At 45.6% G+C, this 11,708-nt stretch overlaps 1 protein-coding gene across 1 annotated transcript; it reads left to right on the top strand.

Moving 5' to 3' along the window:
- The first annotated feature begins 796 nt into the window (after positions 1–796).
- spint2 (serine peptidase inhibitor, Kunitz type, 2) lies at positions 797–10,992 on the top strand. The gene is made up of 10 exons (XM_030745158.1): positions 797–1,329; positions 5,401–5,571; positions 7,154–7,273; positions 7,678–7,701; positions 7,795–7,956; positions 8,102–8,161; positions 8,313–8,477; positions 8,557–8,601; positions 9,062–9,170; positions 9,283–10,992. Exons 1-10 carry the CDS (start codon positions 903–905, stop codon positions 9,374–9,376), a joined length of 1,377 nt encoding a protein of 458 aa, XP_030601018.1. The 5' UTR covers positions 797–902; the 3' UTR covers positions 9,377–10,992.
- The last annotated feature ends 716 nt before the right edge of the window (positions 10,993–11,708 follow it).

The raw sequence follows: 11,708 nt of genomic DNA on the forward strand, positions 1-11,708 counted from the left end.
CTCTGACAGGGATCATTTCGTATGGAAGGAAAGTCACATAACGCATGAAACGCCCCTTTTTCCGAGCCTGGAGCAGAAAGTTGATAATCACTGTGACGAGACCGTTATTTCAGAGCCGGCTAACACAGAGAAACACCAGTCTGAGCATCCTCCTCCTCCTGAGGCATTTCAGGAGATCAGACCTCCTTGAGCATGAAGAGCCGACTGATTATTGCTCAGTGAGGATGGAGGAGAAGAGGAGGTGCAGATTAGAGACATGAGGAAACGCTTTGATTTTGTCCTGTTGGTTTATTGATCCATCAGCAGCACAACATTATCCTCATCAATAATCTGACCTTCATCATCGTTCATTGTTTCTGCTTCATATTTTTTCAGATCTGTTTGAAATGATGAAGCTGAAAGTATGATGAAATTCAGCAGAACCAATAATCTGAGTGTGTGTCTGTGTGGTAAATGGACTGGTTCTGGCTCTTTTAGCACTTTTCTACTACTTATACATCACCCCTCATTCATCTATTCACACACATTCATACAAGCACTTCTTTTTACACTTAAGTGCTTCTATCGAACATTCACACACATTCACACTGACGGCTGCATCGGAGAGCAGCCTGGAGAAGCCAGGAATCGAACCTTCTGATTAGTAGGTGATCTCCTCCACCTCCTGAGCTACAACCACCCCAGTGAGTGTGTGCTTCTGTGTGTCTGTGTGAGCATTCGCGTGTGTATGTGACGTCGGGATGTGGGAGTGGCCACAGTGTCCGCACCTGTCGCAGGTAAATTTAACTGCGACAGCAGAGCCTCCAACACGGAAGTGAGTGCTTCGCACGGACTCATTGCGACCTGTTCGGCTGATTATCGGAGGTTTTGATTGATCACCGCTAATTTCTGGTAGCGCGGCCATGATCATACTGAAGCTGCTCGCGCTTGGACTCCTGCTGGCTTCCGGTCTGGCTCTGGACTGTGACTGGGACGCCTCGGTGGATCCGGACCAGGGCCTGGTCCTCGACTATCAGGCCCGCGGTGCGCGGAAGCTGGGCGGCGTCCTGGAGGGGTCGGATCCGGACAGCTGCCGGGCGGCGTGCTGCGCGGACCCAGCCTGTGACCTGGCTGTGGTCGGGTTCCCGGCGGACGGACCGTCGCTGTGCCAGCTGGTGGACTGCGGAGACGACCAGGACGCATGCGCACTGCGCCCCACTGACCAGTTCAAAGTTTACCGCAAGAATGTGATGAAAAAGGCCGACAGAGAGGCGCAGGGGGGCGGCCAGGAGGAGCACATCGTGCCGCTGATGGACCGCTGGGAGCCGCGGACCAACGAGTCCGACAACAGTAAGAAGCTGTGATTATTGATTATTAATGTTAATATTAAACTCATAGCTGTGATCAGGCTGATGGTTCAGGCTGAGTTTGAGGATAATTGAACCAGTGTTACCTGCAGACGGCTGGATCATTGATCTGGCTGCTGATTTATCACTCAGAGCCTGCGGGATCAAAATCTGATCAGTTTGAGATCACTTGATTATTGGTCATTGATTTCTTAATCTGATTGATAATTTCGTATTCGTGCTGTCGTCTGAGGAATTTCAAAATAAAAGATGACTCACGTCAGCCAACAAAAGGAGTCAGTGAGTATGATGACGTTTGTTCCTGACTCAGGAAGAGTCAGAACATGTCTTCTGTTAGTTGATTGAAATATAATATCAGTGTCCGGTCAATAATTAATTCTAAACAGTGATCGATGGTTCTGCCTGTTTTAGTCTTTCAGCCCTGAGTGGTGTCTCCTCACAGGCTATGTTCAGCACCTGAGGTCATTACTGATCACCAGAATATTAATACAGAGTGTGCCTCTGAGTATTGATACCCTGATACAGCCTTACCCATGACCCTTGGCTGCTGCAGGCAGGGCCGGGTCACTGCAGGCGAAGAGTTTAATGTCATTGTTTGTAACATAGTGGACTGCACCACGCTCAGGAATGCTGCTCGTCCTGCTCTGGTGCATTGTTACCTGCACAGGTGAACTTTAGTCCCAAACAGTCAGGGTGACTAAGCTTTGTTTCATTAGGTACCACCTCAGACAGATTCGCACTGACCTTCAACCACAACCAACCAAAACAGGAAGTGCCAAACCTGCAGTTCCTGTAACATCCACCAGAGGGACCACAGTGAGTCAGTCCCCATAGACTCCCGTGTTAAAACTTTACATTAGAAATAATTTTAATTGTTTAATTGTGGCCCTCACTGTGGCTCCCCCCATCATTATAAACAACAATTCTAAACTGTGGCGGCCTCCTCTCAGTCTCTGCTCCACAATGTTCTTCAGCTGCTAGTCCTCGATCCCAAAGATCCCAAAGTCTGGTTCAGCTGAGGAACCAGATGACTCTCCAGAACTAAACAGGACTACCATCACCAGTCACAGTCCAACATGGAGGAGAAGGAGGGAACGATACGGGCACCAAAAGAGACGCGACAGCTAGCTGGGAGAGAAATGGGAGACATGAAGGGGCGGAGCCAAGTAGTTGGCAGCTACTTAACCTTAGAGCGAGGACACTGTCCGTTAATTTAAAAATAATGATAAAAACTGATAACACAAGCGAAGTCTGTGTGTGGGGAAGCGCTGTCACAAAAATATGACCTTTGACCTTTTCAAATGCAACGTGATGGACACAGCAGCTCATGTAGATAGCTTGAGGAAACTCAGGGTGAGGTTTGGATTTCATTTTCAGCTACTCAGTGTCAGCAGCTGATCTCTGCTGGTACCACTGATTGATAAAATTGATCAGTTCTGTATCAGGACTGAGAGTAGATGAAGGCTGGCACTCCTCACTGAGTTTGTGCGTGGATTTCTTTCTGAGACATCCTCATACCACTGTGACCTCTCACATATATGATAATTCAGTTTTATTTATATAGTGCCAAATCACAGCAAACCATCACCTCAAGGTGCTTTCTATTGTAAGGTAAAGACCCTACAATAATTACAGAGAAAACCCAACAGTCAAAACGACCCCCTATGAACAGCACTTGGTGACAGTGGGAAGGAAAAACTCCCTTTTAACAGGAAGAAACCTCCAGCAGAACCAGGCTCAGGGAGGGGGGGTCATCTGCTGAGACCGGTTGGGCTGATGGGAGAGAAAAAAAGACATGCTGTGGAAGAGAGCCAGAGATTAATAACAATTAATGATTAAATGCAGAGTGGAGTATAAACAAAGTAAATAAGGTGAATGAGAAGAAACAGTGCATTATGAACAGAGCGAAGTGCTCTATTTGGGTGATATGGGACTATGAGGTCTTTAAGATAAGATGGGGCCTGATTATTCAAGACCTTGTAGGTGAGGAGAAGGATTTTAAATTCTATTCTAGATTTAACAGGGAGCCAATGAAGAGAAGCCAATATGGGAGAAATCTGCTCTCTCTTTCTAGTCCCTGTCAGTACTCTAGCTGCAGCATTTTGGATCAGCTGAAGGCTTTTCAGGGAGCTTTTAGGACAGCCTGAATTACAATAATCCAGCCTAGAAGTAATAAATGCATGAATTAACTTTTCAGCATCACTCTGAGAAAGGATGTTTCTAATTTTAGAAATATTGCGCAAATGCAAAAAAGCGGTCCTTCATATTTGTTTAATATGTACATTGAAGGACATATCCTGGTCAAAAATGACTCCTAGATTTCTCACAGTGTTACTGGAGGCCAAAGTAATGCCATCCAGAGTAAGTATCTGGTTTGACACCATGTTTCTAAGATTTGTGGGGCCGAGCACAAGAATTTCAGAGGTGGTGAGTTTAGTGAATGTCTGATCCAGTGTCTGCTATTTATCTCCACGAAAGGCTGACATCATGTCCTACCTGGAATCCACCTGTTTAGGCATTCCAGTTTAAGCTCTTTGTTCCTGAGAGGTTGGACCTGTCAGGCTGGTTCCCCTGAGAGGAGGAAGAGGAGCCTCACCTGTTTGTTTGAAAGTGTTTAAACACCTGAGATTTCCATAAAGGTGCCAGGTGCAGGTGTTTTATTTCATCTACTGTCCTTGTTTATTTGACTGACACACCCATAATGCACCTTGTTTTCTAGATTAACTCAACAGTGTTACCTGATACCTCAGCACTCCACCCTTTCATACAAGTAAAGTACTGTGCAAAAATCTTGAGCTTCCCCTCCTATCTTTATATTTTGCTGGGAACATGAGCCACAAACCCTGATAGAGTTCAGATGTGGATCCATCGCTCCCTCAGACCTGCTGATGTTCAGTCCATTTCTTGTGTAATGTGGCATACCTGAGTCTTTCCTCCCTGCTTCCTGACAGCTGTCGTTCCACTGAGAACATTTCTGATGAGGCTTCAGTGAATAGTAGATTGATCAGATTAAATTTCCTTTTTTTTTTTTTCTTTTTCTTAAGGACACTGCACACAGGCTAAGATCTGCCAGGTTTTCAGCTAACAGTTCTTTAAGAATCACCCTGTTGGTGCTAAACTCTCATTTTCTGCTGTCAGACTGCGTTCTCTTTGGCATTTTCCACAGATTCAGACAAAGAAATCGGAACAAATGATGCTGCTGGTAGCAAAGAGCCTAAAGATACAGTTTAAACTGGTTCTTTGCTCCGTTGTCTGTGATGTGTAGACACAACACTGGTTCATCCCTGAGTTTGGAGCCTTTTTATTTCTGAATGAGTTGCAGGTCAGAGGTCAGGTATGAGGATTGGACTGAAAATGCATGAAAAAGCAGCCGATGTACAAAGAACTTTAAAGGAGCTTCAGGAAGCTGGCTCCATGGTAGATCAAAACATTTGCACAACAGTGTGGTCACTTCTGGCTCCATAAACTGGAATGGTGAAAGTGTGACATCACAGCCAGATTGAAACCTTTAGTATGAAAAGAGCTGATTTTAACATGTGAGCCTCATGATGGTGATGCCCCCGCTGAGGGGAAGCCGTCAGAAACAGCTGTGCATGTTGAGCACTTTAACTTCCCCAGAGGAATACCGTGCTGTTGCTGGATTTAAGAAATTCAAATGATGAAAAGTGTGAAACGGTCACCGAATGCAGAAGAGGAACAGCTTTAAAAATGGGTTACATCCAGCTGCAGACAGCCTGAGAACACAAACATCTGTTAATCTGTGATTTCCTCTGACTTTGAGCTTCGTGTTTGTTACACGCTGATCCTAACCCCAACCCCAGACTCATGCTGGAAAACTGGTTTTAGAGTCAGTGTGAAGCAGCACGTTTCTACAGTTGGTTCATTTTCGGTCAAAGCTGCAGGTGATCCAGCAACAGCAGGTCCCTCTGTTATTATGTCTCAGCTCACAGGCGGTTTGAATTCAGCCACTCAGAGCAGCTCTAGCAGGTTACTGATCACTGCAGAAAGTGATCAGCTGTTTCCTGTTTGAATCGTCTCTCTGCCGTCTCCTCAGTTCACTGCCGCCTGCCGATGAAAGTGGGCTCGTGTCGCGCCGCCTTCCCCCGCTTCTTTTACAACGTGACGAACCAGAGCTGCAGCAGCTTCATCTACGGCGGCTGTGAGGCCAACGGAAACAACTTTGAGTCTCAGGAGGACTGTGAGGCGACCTGCGCGGGAGTCACAGGTAAACTTCCTGTTTCACTCGCTGACAACCGCACGTGTGCGGGAAAACAAGGTTGAAAATCAGAAAGAGAAGACCTCTGCGGGGTTAAAGTTCATAGCAGAGGCCAGATGAAGGCGAGGGGCTGTAGTAAACATCAGCCGTGTAGGACCTCGAACACACCGAAGTCACACCTAATTTAATCCTGGGTTTAGTTATATCTTGACACCATTTTACAAAATAAAAGCGAATCCAAAATTTCCTCCTATTAAACATTTTTATCCACCGTGTTTCTGAACACAACTGAACACAACTCAGCGACCAGAGCGGATCTGATGGAATCTTCAAGTCATTTTTCCTTGTTAGGTACTCATTGTTCAGATTATTTCTACACCACCTGAAGGTTCCATGAGGCCTGAGTTATACTTGTGCGTCAGGTCTTTGTGGGCCTGCGTACGTAACCGTAAATCCGTATGAACCTTGCACAGTAATCATAATCCTCGCGGGCTGCTTCGACCCGACGTACATTTGTCTCGAGATGCATGTCAGTTTGGGCCGAGCTTAGGGTGGAGGTTACCGCGGGTCCACAAAGACTCAAACTCGGGCCTGAGGCTCATCAACTCGTTTGTAATCACAGTAAATGAAAGCTGGTGTTGAATCACCATGACAACACCAGGGAGTTTTAGCTTAGCCTCATGTCACATGACAACTGTGTCCGTCAGCCAATCAGAGCACAGAGGCTGTAAGCACAGGTAGGGAGGTACGCGATCCACCATTGTGGTTCGCTGCAACATGTGACTCGGGTCACATCAGCTGATCCTTACAAAAGCGACTCATGGACTCGAACCCCCGGCTGCCAGTAGGCCGGAGGAGCTCCTGAGGGAGGAGGTGGGAGGAGTCGAGTGAAGCGACTCTCAGACTTTTTACAGACAAAGTTTTATTAACACACACTCACACACCAAACAAACATGGGTGTCCTTCAGCAGCTTATTTCACACAAAGGCAGACTGCAGCAAAACAATAAAAAAAAACAAAACATTCAAATCTGATCCAAAGAACATGAAATGGGGCTGTCTAATACCTGGATTTATTGAAAGTCACTCAGTGTTCTTATCTGAGTGATGTAAGGCTTTAACCTGAAACCAGAACCTGTTTCCTGCTGGAGCAGCTTTTCCAGGTAAACCTGTGAACACCTGGTTTACTGCCTCCTGCTGGACAATCAGTGGAAGGAGTCCCTCCGATCATCAGGTGCCCTTTTGAAGGATAGGTCTGTGCTCATCTGCGCAAGCACTGCCCCCTTCGTTCAGACTCCTCCTGCTTTAATCAGCTGATGTGTTTATAAAGATGTCACTGTAAAACCATGTCAACCAGTCAACCAACCCTTGATTGGCTGACTGGTTGGATGTGAAAGTCAAGCTTTCTTTGCACAGCTGCTGCTGTCAAAGGTCACCTAGATACACCTGTGGCACACACCTGGTCTTCATAAAGTAACATTTATTGTCCCTGAGGGGAAATTTGTATAAGAGTCACAACCACAGGTGTGTGTGTGTGTGTGTGTGTGTGTGTGTGTGTGTGTGTGTGTGTCTGTGTGTCTGTGTGTTTCCAGGCTCAGTTCTTCCTGAGTCCACTCCTGCTCCCCCTCCTGTCAAAGCTCCTCGAATGGCTCCTGCTGCTCCAGCTGAAACTGATCCAGAATCTGCAGAGTCCATCCCCCTTCAGAAGTCTGGTAACGCCACACTGACTCACCAACCAATCACTGAACTATAACACTGATCAGTTATCACAGCTGTCACCACTGCATTACCCAGATACTGCCCAGATACTGCCAGCAGTACTACTGAAGTTACCTTTTGAAAAGTACTTTTTCTTAGAGGAAGTCAGTGGACAAACAGGTTATTACACACTGATAGTTCTGCAGTTTTAAGGGTACTGCAGTATTGCTGAGTACTGCAGCATAACTCTGATGGTACTGCAGTTTTGAGTGCTGACTTCAGATCAGAGAATAAAATGTTTTTCTCACCATTTTATGTAAAAAAATTTAAAAACACAGGTAGGCGGGTAGATGTGGGAAGTAAACATGAGGTAAGAAAACAGGAAGTGACTCACTGGCTTTCTTTGTTCCTCCTGCAGAGATGACTGCTGACGAGTACGCTGGTATGTTTTTATCTTTTTACTGTTTCACAAACATCAGACTGGTGTCTGACTTATGACTTAACTTGGATCACCTGTGTGGTGTTGCCCAATCAGAGCACTGCGAGGCGGAGCCTAAGATGGGTCCCTGCAGAGCATCACTGAAGCACTGGTACTACAACAAGAGGACAGGAAGCTGCGAGATGTTCACGTATGGAGGCTGCAGAGGAAACAAGAACAACTACCTGAACAAGGACAGCTGCATGCAGACCTGTACAGGTGAGTCGTGCGTGTACTTTTACAGGTACAAGATTCACCAGTGTGTACTCTTCACCTCAGGGCACCCGCACAGGTGCGAGCTCCTCACCTGTCTGTCGCCCACAGTTGAAGAGTCGGTCACTGACGTGTGTTTCTTATCCTGCAGTGTCCGTCCTGCCATCCTCAAAGAAACATGATGATGACAAAGACTCCTCAGATGACACAGGTGAGAAATTAAATGTACCTTCCTCCTTATTGCAGCAGGTCACCTGAGTGTGGGTGGTGCTAGAGCACACATCACTGGGTTATTATGGGTACTGCTGCTAGCACAACACAGGTGTATTGTTGATAATTCAGGCAACACCTGTGTCTCTCAGGTTCCTGTACAGCGAAACCTGACCCCGGGCCCTGCCGAGCTGCCTTCCCGATGTTCTACTATGACCCATACTCCGCCTCCTGTCAATCCTTCATGTACGGCGGTTGCCGTGGCAATGAGAACCGGTATAGCACCGAGGACGAATGCATGAGACGCTGCAGTGAAGGTAAAGAGGCCAAACACTGCTCACATTCATCCTAAAGTGTGGTGACCTCAGTGTGGTGACCTCTCACATTGTCTTTCAGGTTGGTTTGACACTCATGGGAAAACTCGTAACCGCTGGACCGCAGGTGAGTTTTTACCTGACAGGTCAAGTATGGGGGATGTTCAGGACTGAGCTGTTTCTAACCATCTCATTGTGGGTTGCTTTCCTAAAATCCAGCTGCTGGGGGCATGTTTGGAGCTCCTTACGTTTGAGTTTAAAATAAACAATGATAATCACGAACCTTTGCAGTGATGACTGGTGACTGTGAGCTGCTCCAGGAAGTCTAATTTAACTGATGAATCTGCTGCATGTTTGCTGACACGCCTCTGCTGAGGTACAAAACCTGCAGTTCCTCTAATGTCCAGCAGAGGGTCCCCCAGTGAGTCAGTCCCCATAGACTCCCATATGAAAAGTTTACAGCAGACATAAAGATAGGTCTGCAGAGATAATTCACTCCTGAACATCACCCACATTCTGGTTCCCTTCAGGTCTTTTCACAATAAAATCTGAGTTTAAAAAAATCTTCATCTTGTCATCTCTTCCAGCCTTCTTCCTCTTCGTCACTCTGGCTGCCATCTCTGCCCTGCTGCTGACCACGCTCGTCGTCATCACACTGAGACGTCACCGCCTCTTCCGCCGTCTGTCCTCCAACAGGTAACATAAACCTGCCCCCCTTGGGGCTGCAGACTCGTTGGTGGGGGGAGTGGGGGGAGTTGCAGCAGCAGTTTCAGTAACACCGATTTTCTTCCTGCTTCCTGTCTCTCAGCGATAAGGAGGAGCTGCTTCCAGACCTGGATGAGCAGTCATCCCTGGACTCCCTTCCCCTCCCCGAGAGCCCCAAACCAGATCAGAAGGCTTGAGGGGTGGGGCTAAAGGCTGAATGTGGGGCAGGGTTTGTTTTGATGCCATTTAAAGGTTCCAGCTAAATAAAATGTCTCCTTTCCTTGCTGCACAATTGCACAATCAGTTACTAAGCAATCAATCACTATATTGATATCTACTGATCAGTAACTTTCTGACATTTACATTAAAGGAGCAGTCCACATTATTTGATCAGTTACACATTAGTGAGAAACTTGAAGTTTTAGTCTGGTTAAAGTTTTAGTTTGTGTTTCTTCTTCCACTGAGGAACAGGCAGATTTTTCTTTTTCATTTTATTAATAGCTTGGTGTGTGTTTGGAAGATACAGAATCACAGCTCTGAGGGCCAAATCCACTCGGCTGTTATCTGAGTTAAAAACTGAGACATGAAATTCCCATTCAGTGGAAACTCTGTGCTCGAAAAGAGAGGATCGGATGAGTATCTGATTCAGTTGAAGTGATCTGTGACATTTGCACCAATGCGCAGAGGTTTGGGGTCACTTTGTTTTTAATTTAACATGAAATTGATCAGAAATGTTGTAAAAGACAATAATGAATGAAATCACTGATCAGAAATCATTGTTGTTTAATAAAACATCTGCACAGAGGCCAGTTTTCAGCAGCCATCACTCCTGTGTTCCAGTAAACACAATATTTACTGATCGTGCTCACAGCTGGAAACTGTTTAAAGAATCAGTACCTTTGATTAGTTGAGTTTGTGGACCATCAGTTTGACTGGAGTCTCAGAATGGCCAAAAATCACCAGAACTCAGAGCTGTTGAAGGACATTATCTGTTAAAGTTTAGACTACATGCTCAGGTGTGTACTGCTCCCCTCAGAGAGCAGCTCATACAGGTATCACCAACTGAAGTGGAGGAGCCGAGTCTGTTTCTCAGACTGCATGCTCTCCCAGTTCTTCCTGTTGTAGATGGATTTAACTTGAGCTGTTCTGTGAAGGGAGCAGTACATACCAGTGTCGCTTCTCTGTGAATTATCCTTAATCTCAGAATACAAACACACTGAAGACTTTCAGGAAAACATTTTTTGGACATTTTAAGATTCCAGTTGAACCCACAGAAGCTGACGGTCCGCATGTTACACCAATCAGATTCATTGGTTGAGCAGTTTCTGTGGGTCAGCACATGTTAGTCAGATAAAAGAAGGTGGGCTCTTAAGTACAGGTGACTGATGGTCAGTCTAAGTTGCTGCTGTTTGACCTGCAGCTTCTCGTGATTCATATCTGTAACTAAACTGTGTGTTGTTGTGAATCAGCACATTGATGATGATGATTTTAGCCTGCAATGACTTCTTATATTGATCTATCATTGGTTACAGGTGTTTTAATGAGTGTTCAGCCTCAGTGCAGCTTCTCGAATTACCTCGACTCTGGAGGAGGACTTTACCTCTCACTCTAAATAAATTCATCAGGACCTGAAATTAACCCAAACATGAATGAAAACAAAGTGCCCATGATGCACCTGGGGACTTGTCTCCCCCTGCTGGTGAGACTGCACTGAGACTGTTTAGTTGATTATTAATTCTGTTTAATCTTTATTAGCTTCAAACTTTGTGGGATTTAAGAAAAATCAAATTAAACTTTTAGTTTACTCTAAAAATGACTTCCAGATTTTGTTTTGATCCTCGAGTCTGATTGTCTGTGTGATGAGAGCTGTTCCAGAAAGCAGGTTCAACAAACCAATCACAGTTGGTTCAGTCAGCTCTGAGTCCGCCCTGTGAATGCCATCATCGCCAGAGCTCCCGATACCAGGGGCCTATTCCAGGAAGCAGGTTCAGCTACAACTCTGGGTTTGTTAATCCTAAAATGAAGGAAACTCTGGTTTCCAGTTCCAAAAAGAGAGCTAACTTCAACTCTGAGTCAGTTACCGAGGTAACAGACTCTGTGACCCTAACCTGGCAGGTTTTATCCAACAAACTGTCTCTCTGACTCCGCCCCTCCTGCTGCACCCGAACCACCTGTCTGACACTCCCATTCATTTCCTCCTTCATAAAGACGCTGCAAAGTGATCAGAGCAGCGAATTCAATTGCAGACGTTTATGTTTCTACAAGCACTGAAATCCCAGTTAGACGTTAGTTTATTTTTGTAAGATGAAGCTTTTACCGTCGTTCACTCGTCAACAGGCTGTAAGGACGGAGACAGCCATGATGATTTGAGTGAAGATGAGGCTGAAACAATTGTAAGAGTTCAAAAATGAACTAAATGGATTTAAAGTGATTTAAATCAACATTTTGAAAGTTATGTCTGTAATTCAGAGTATGTATCTCGACATATTTTCCATTGAAAATCACCTAAATCAGTGATCATAGGCTCTA

This window comes from Archocentrus centrarchus, chromosome 13 (assembly GCF_007364275.1).
Source record: "Archocentrus centrarchus isolate MPI-CPG fArcCen1 chromosome 13, fArcCen1, whole genome shotgun sequence".
Lineage (NCBI taxonomy): Eukaryota > Metazoa > Chordata > Actinopteri > Cichliformes > Cichlidae > Archocentrus > Archocentrus centrarchus.

Excerpts from the sequence above, each read along its gene's own strand:
- spint2 (XM_030745158.1), top strand. The coding sequence starts at position 903 with ATGATCATACTGAAGCTGCTCGCGCTTGGACTCCTGCTGGCTTCCGGT. Across the intron at positions 1,330-5,400 it reads GACCAACGAGTCCGACAACA|TTCACTGCCGCCTGCCGATG; the intron begins GTAAGAAGCTGT and ends CCGTCTCCTCAG. Across the intron at positions 7,702-7,794 it reads GACTGCTGACGAGTACGCTG|AGCACTGCGAGGCGGAGCCT; the intron begins GTATGTTTTTAT and ends TTGCCCAATCAG.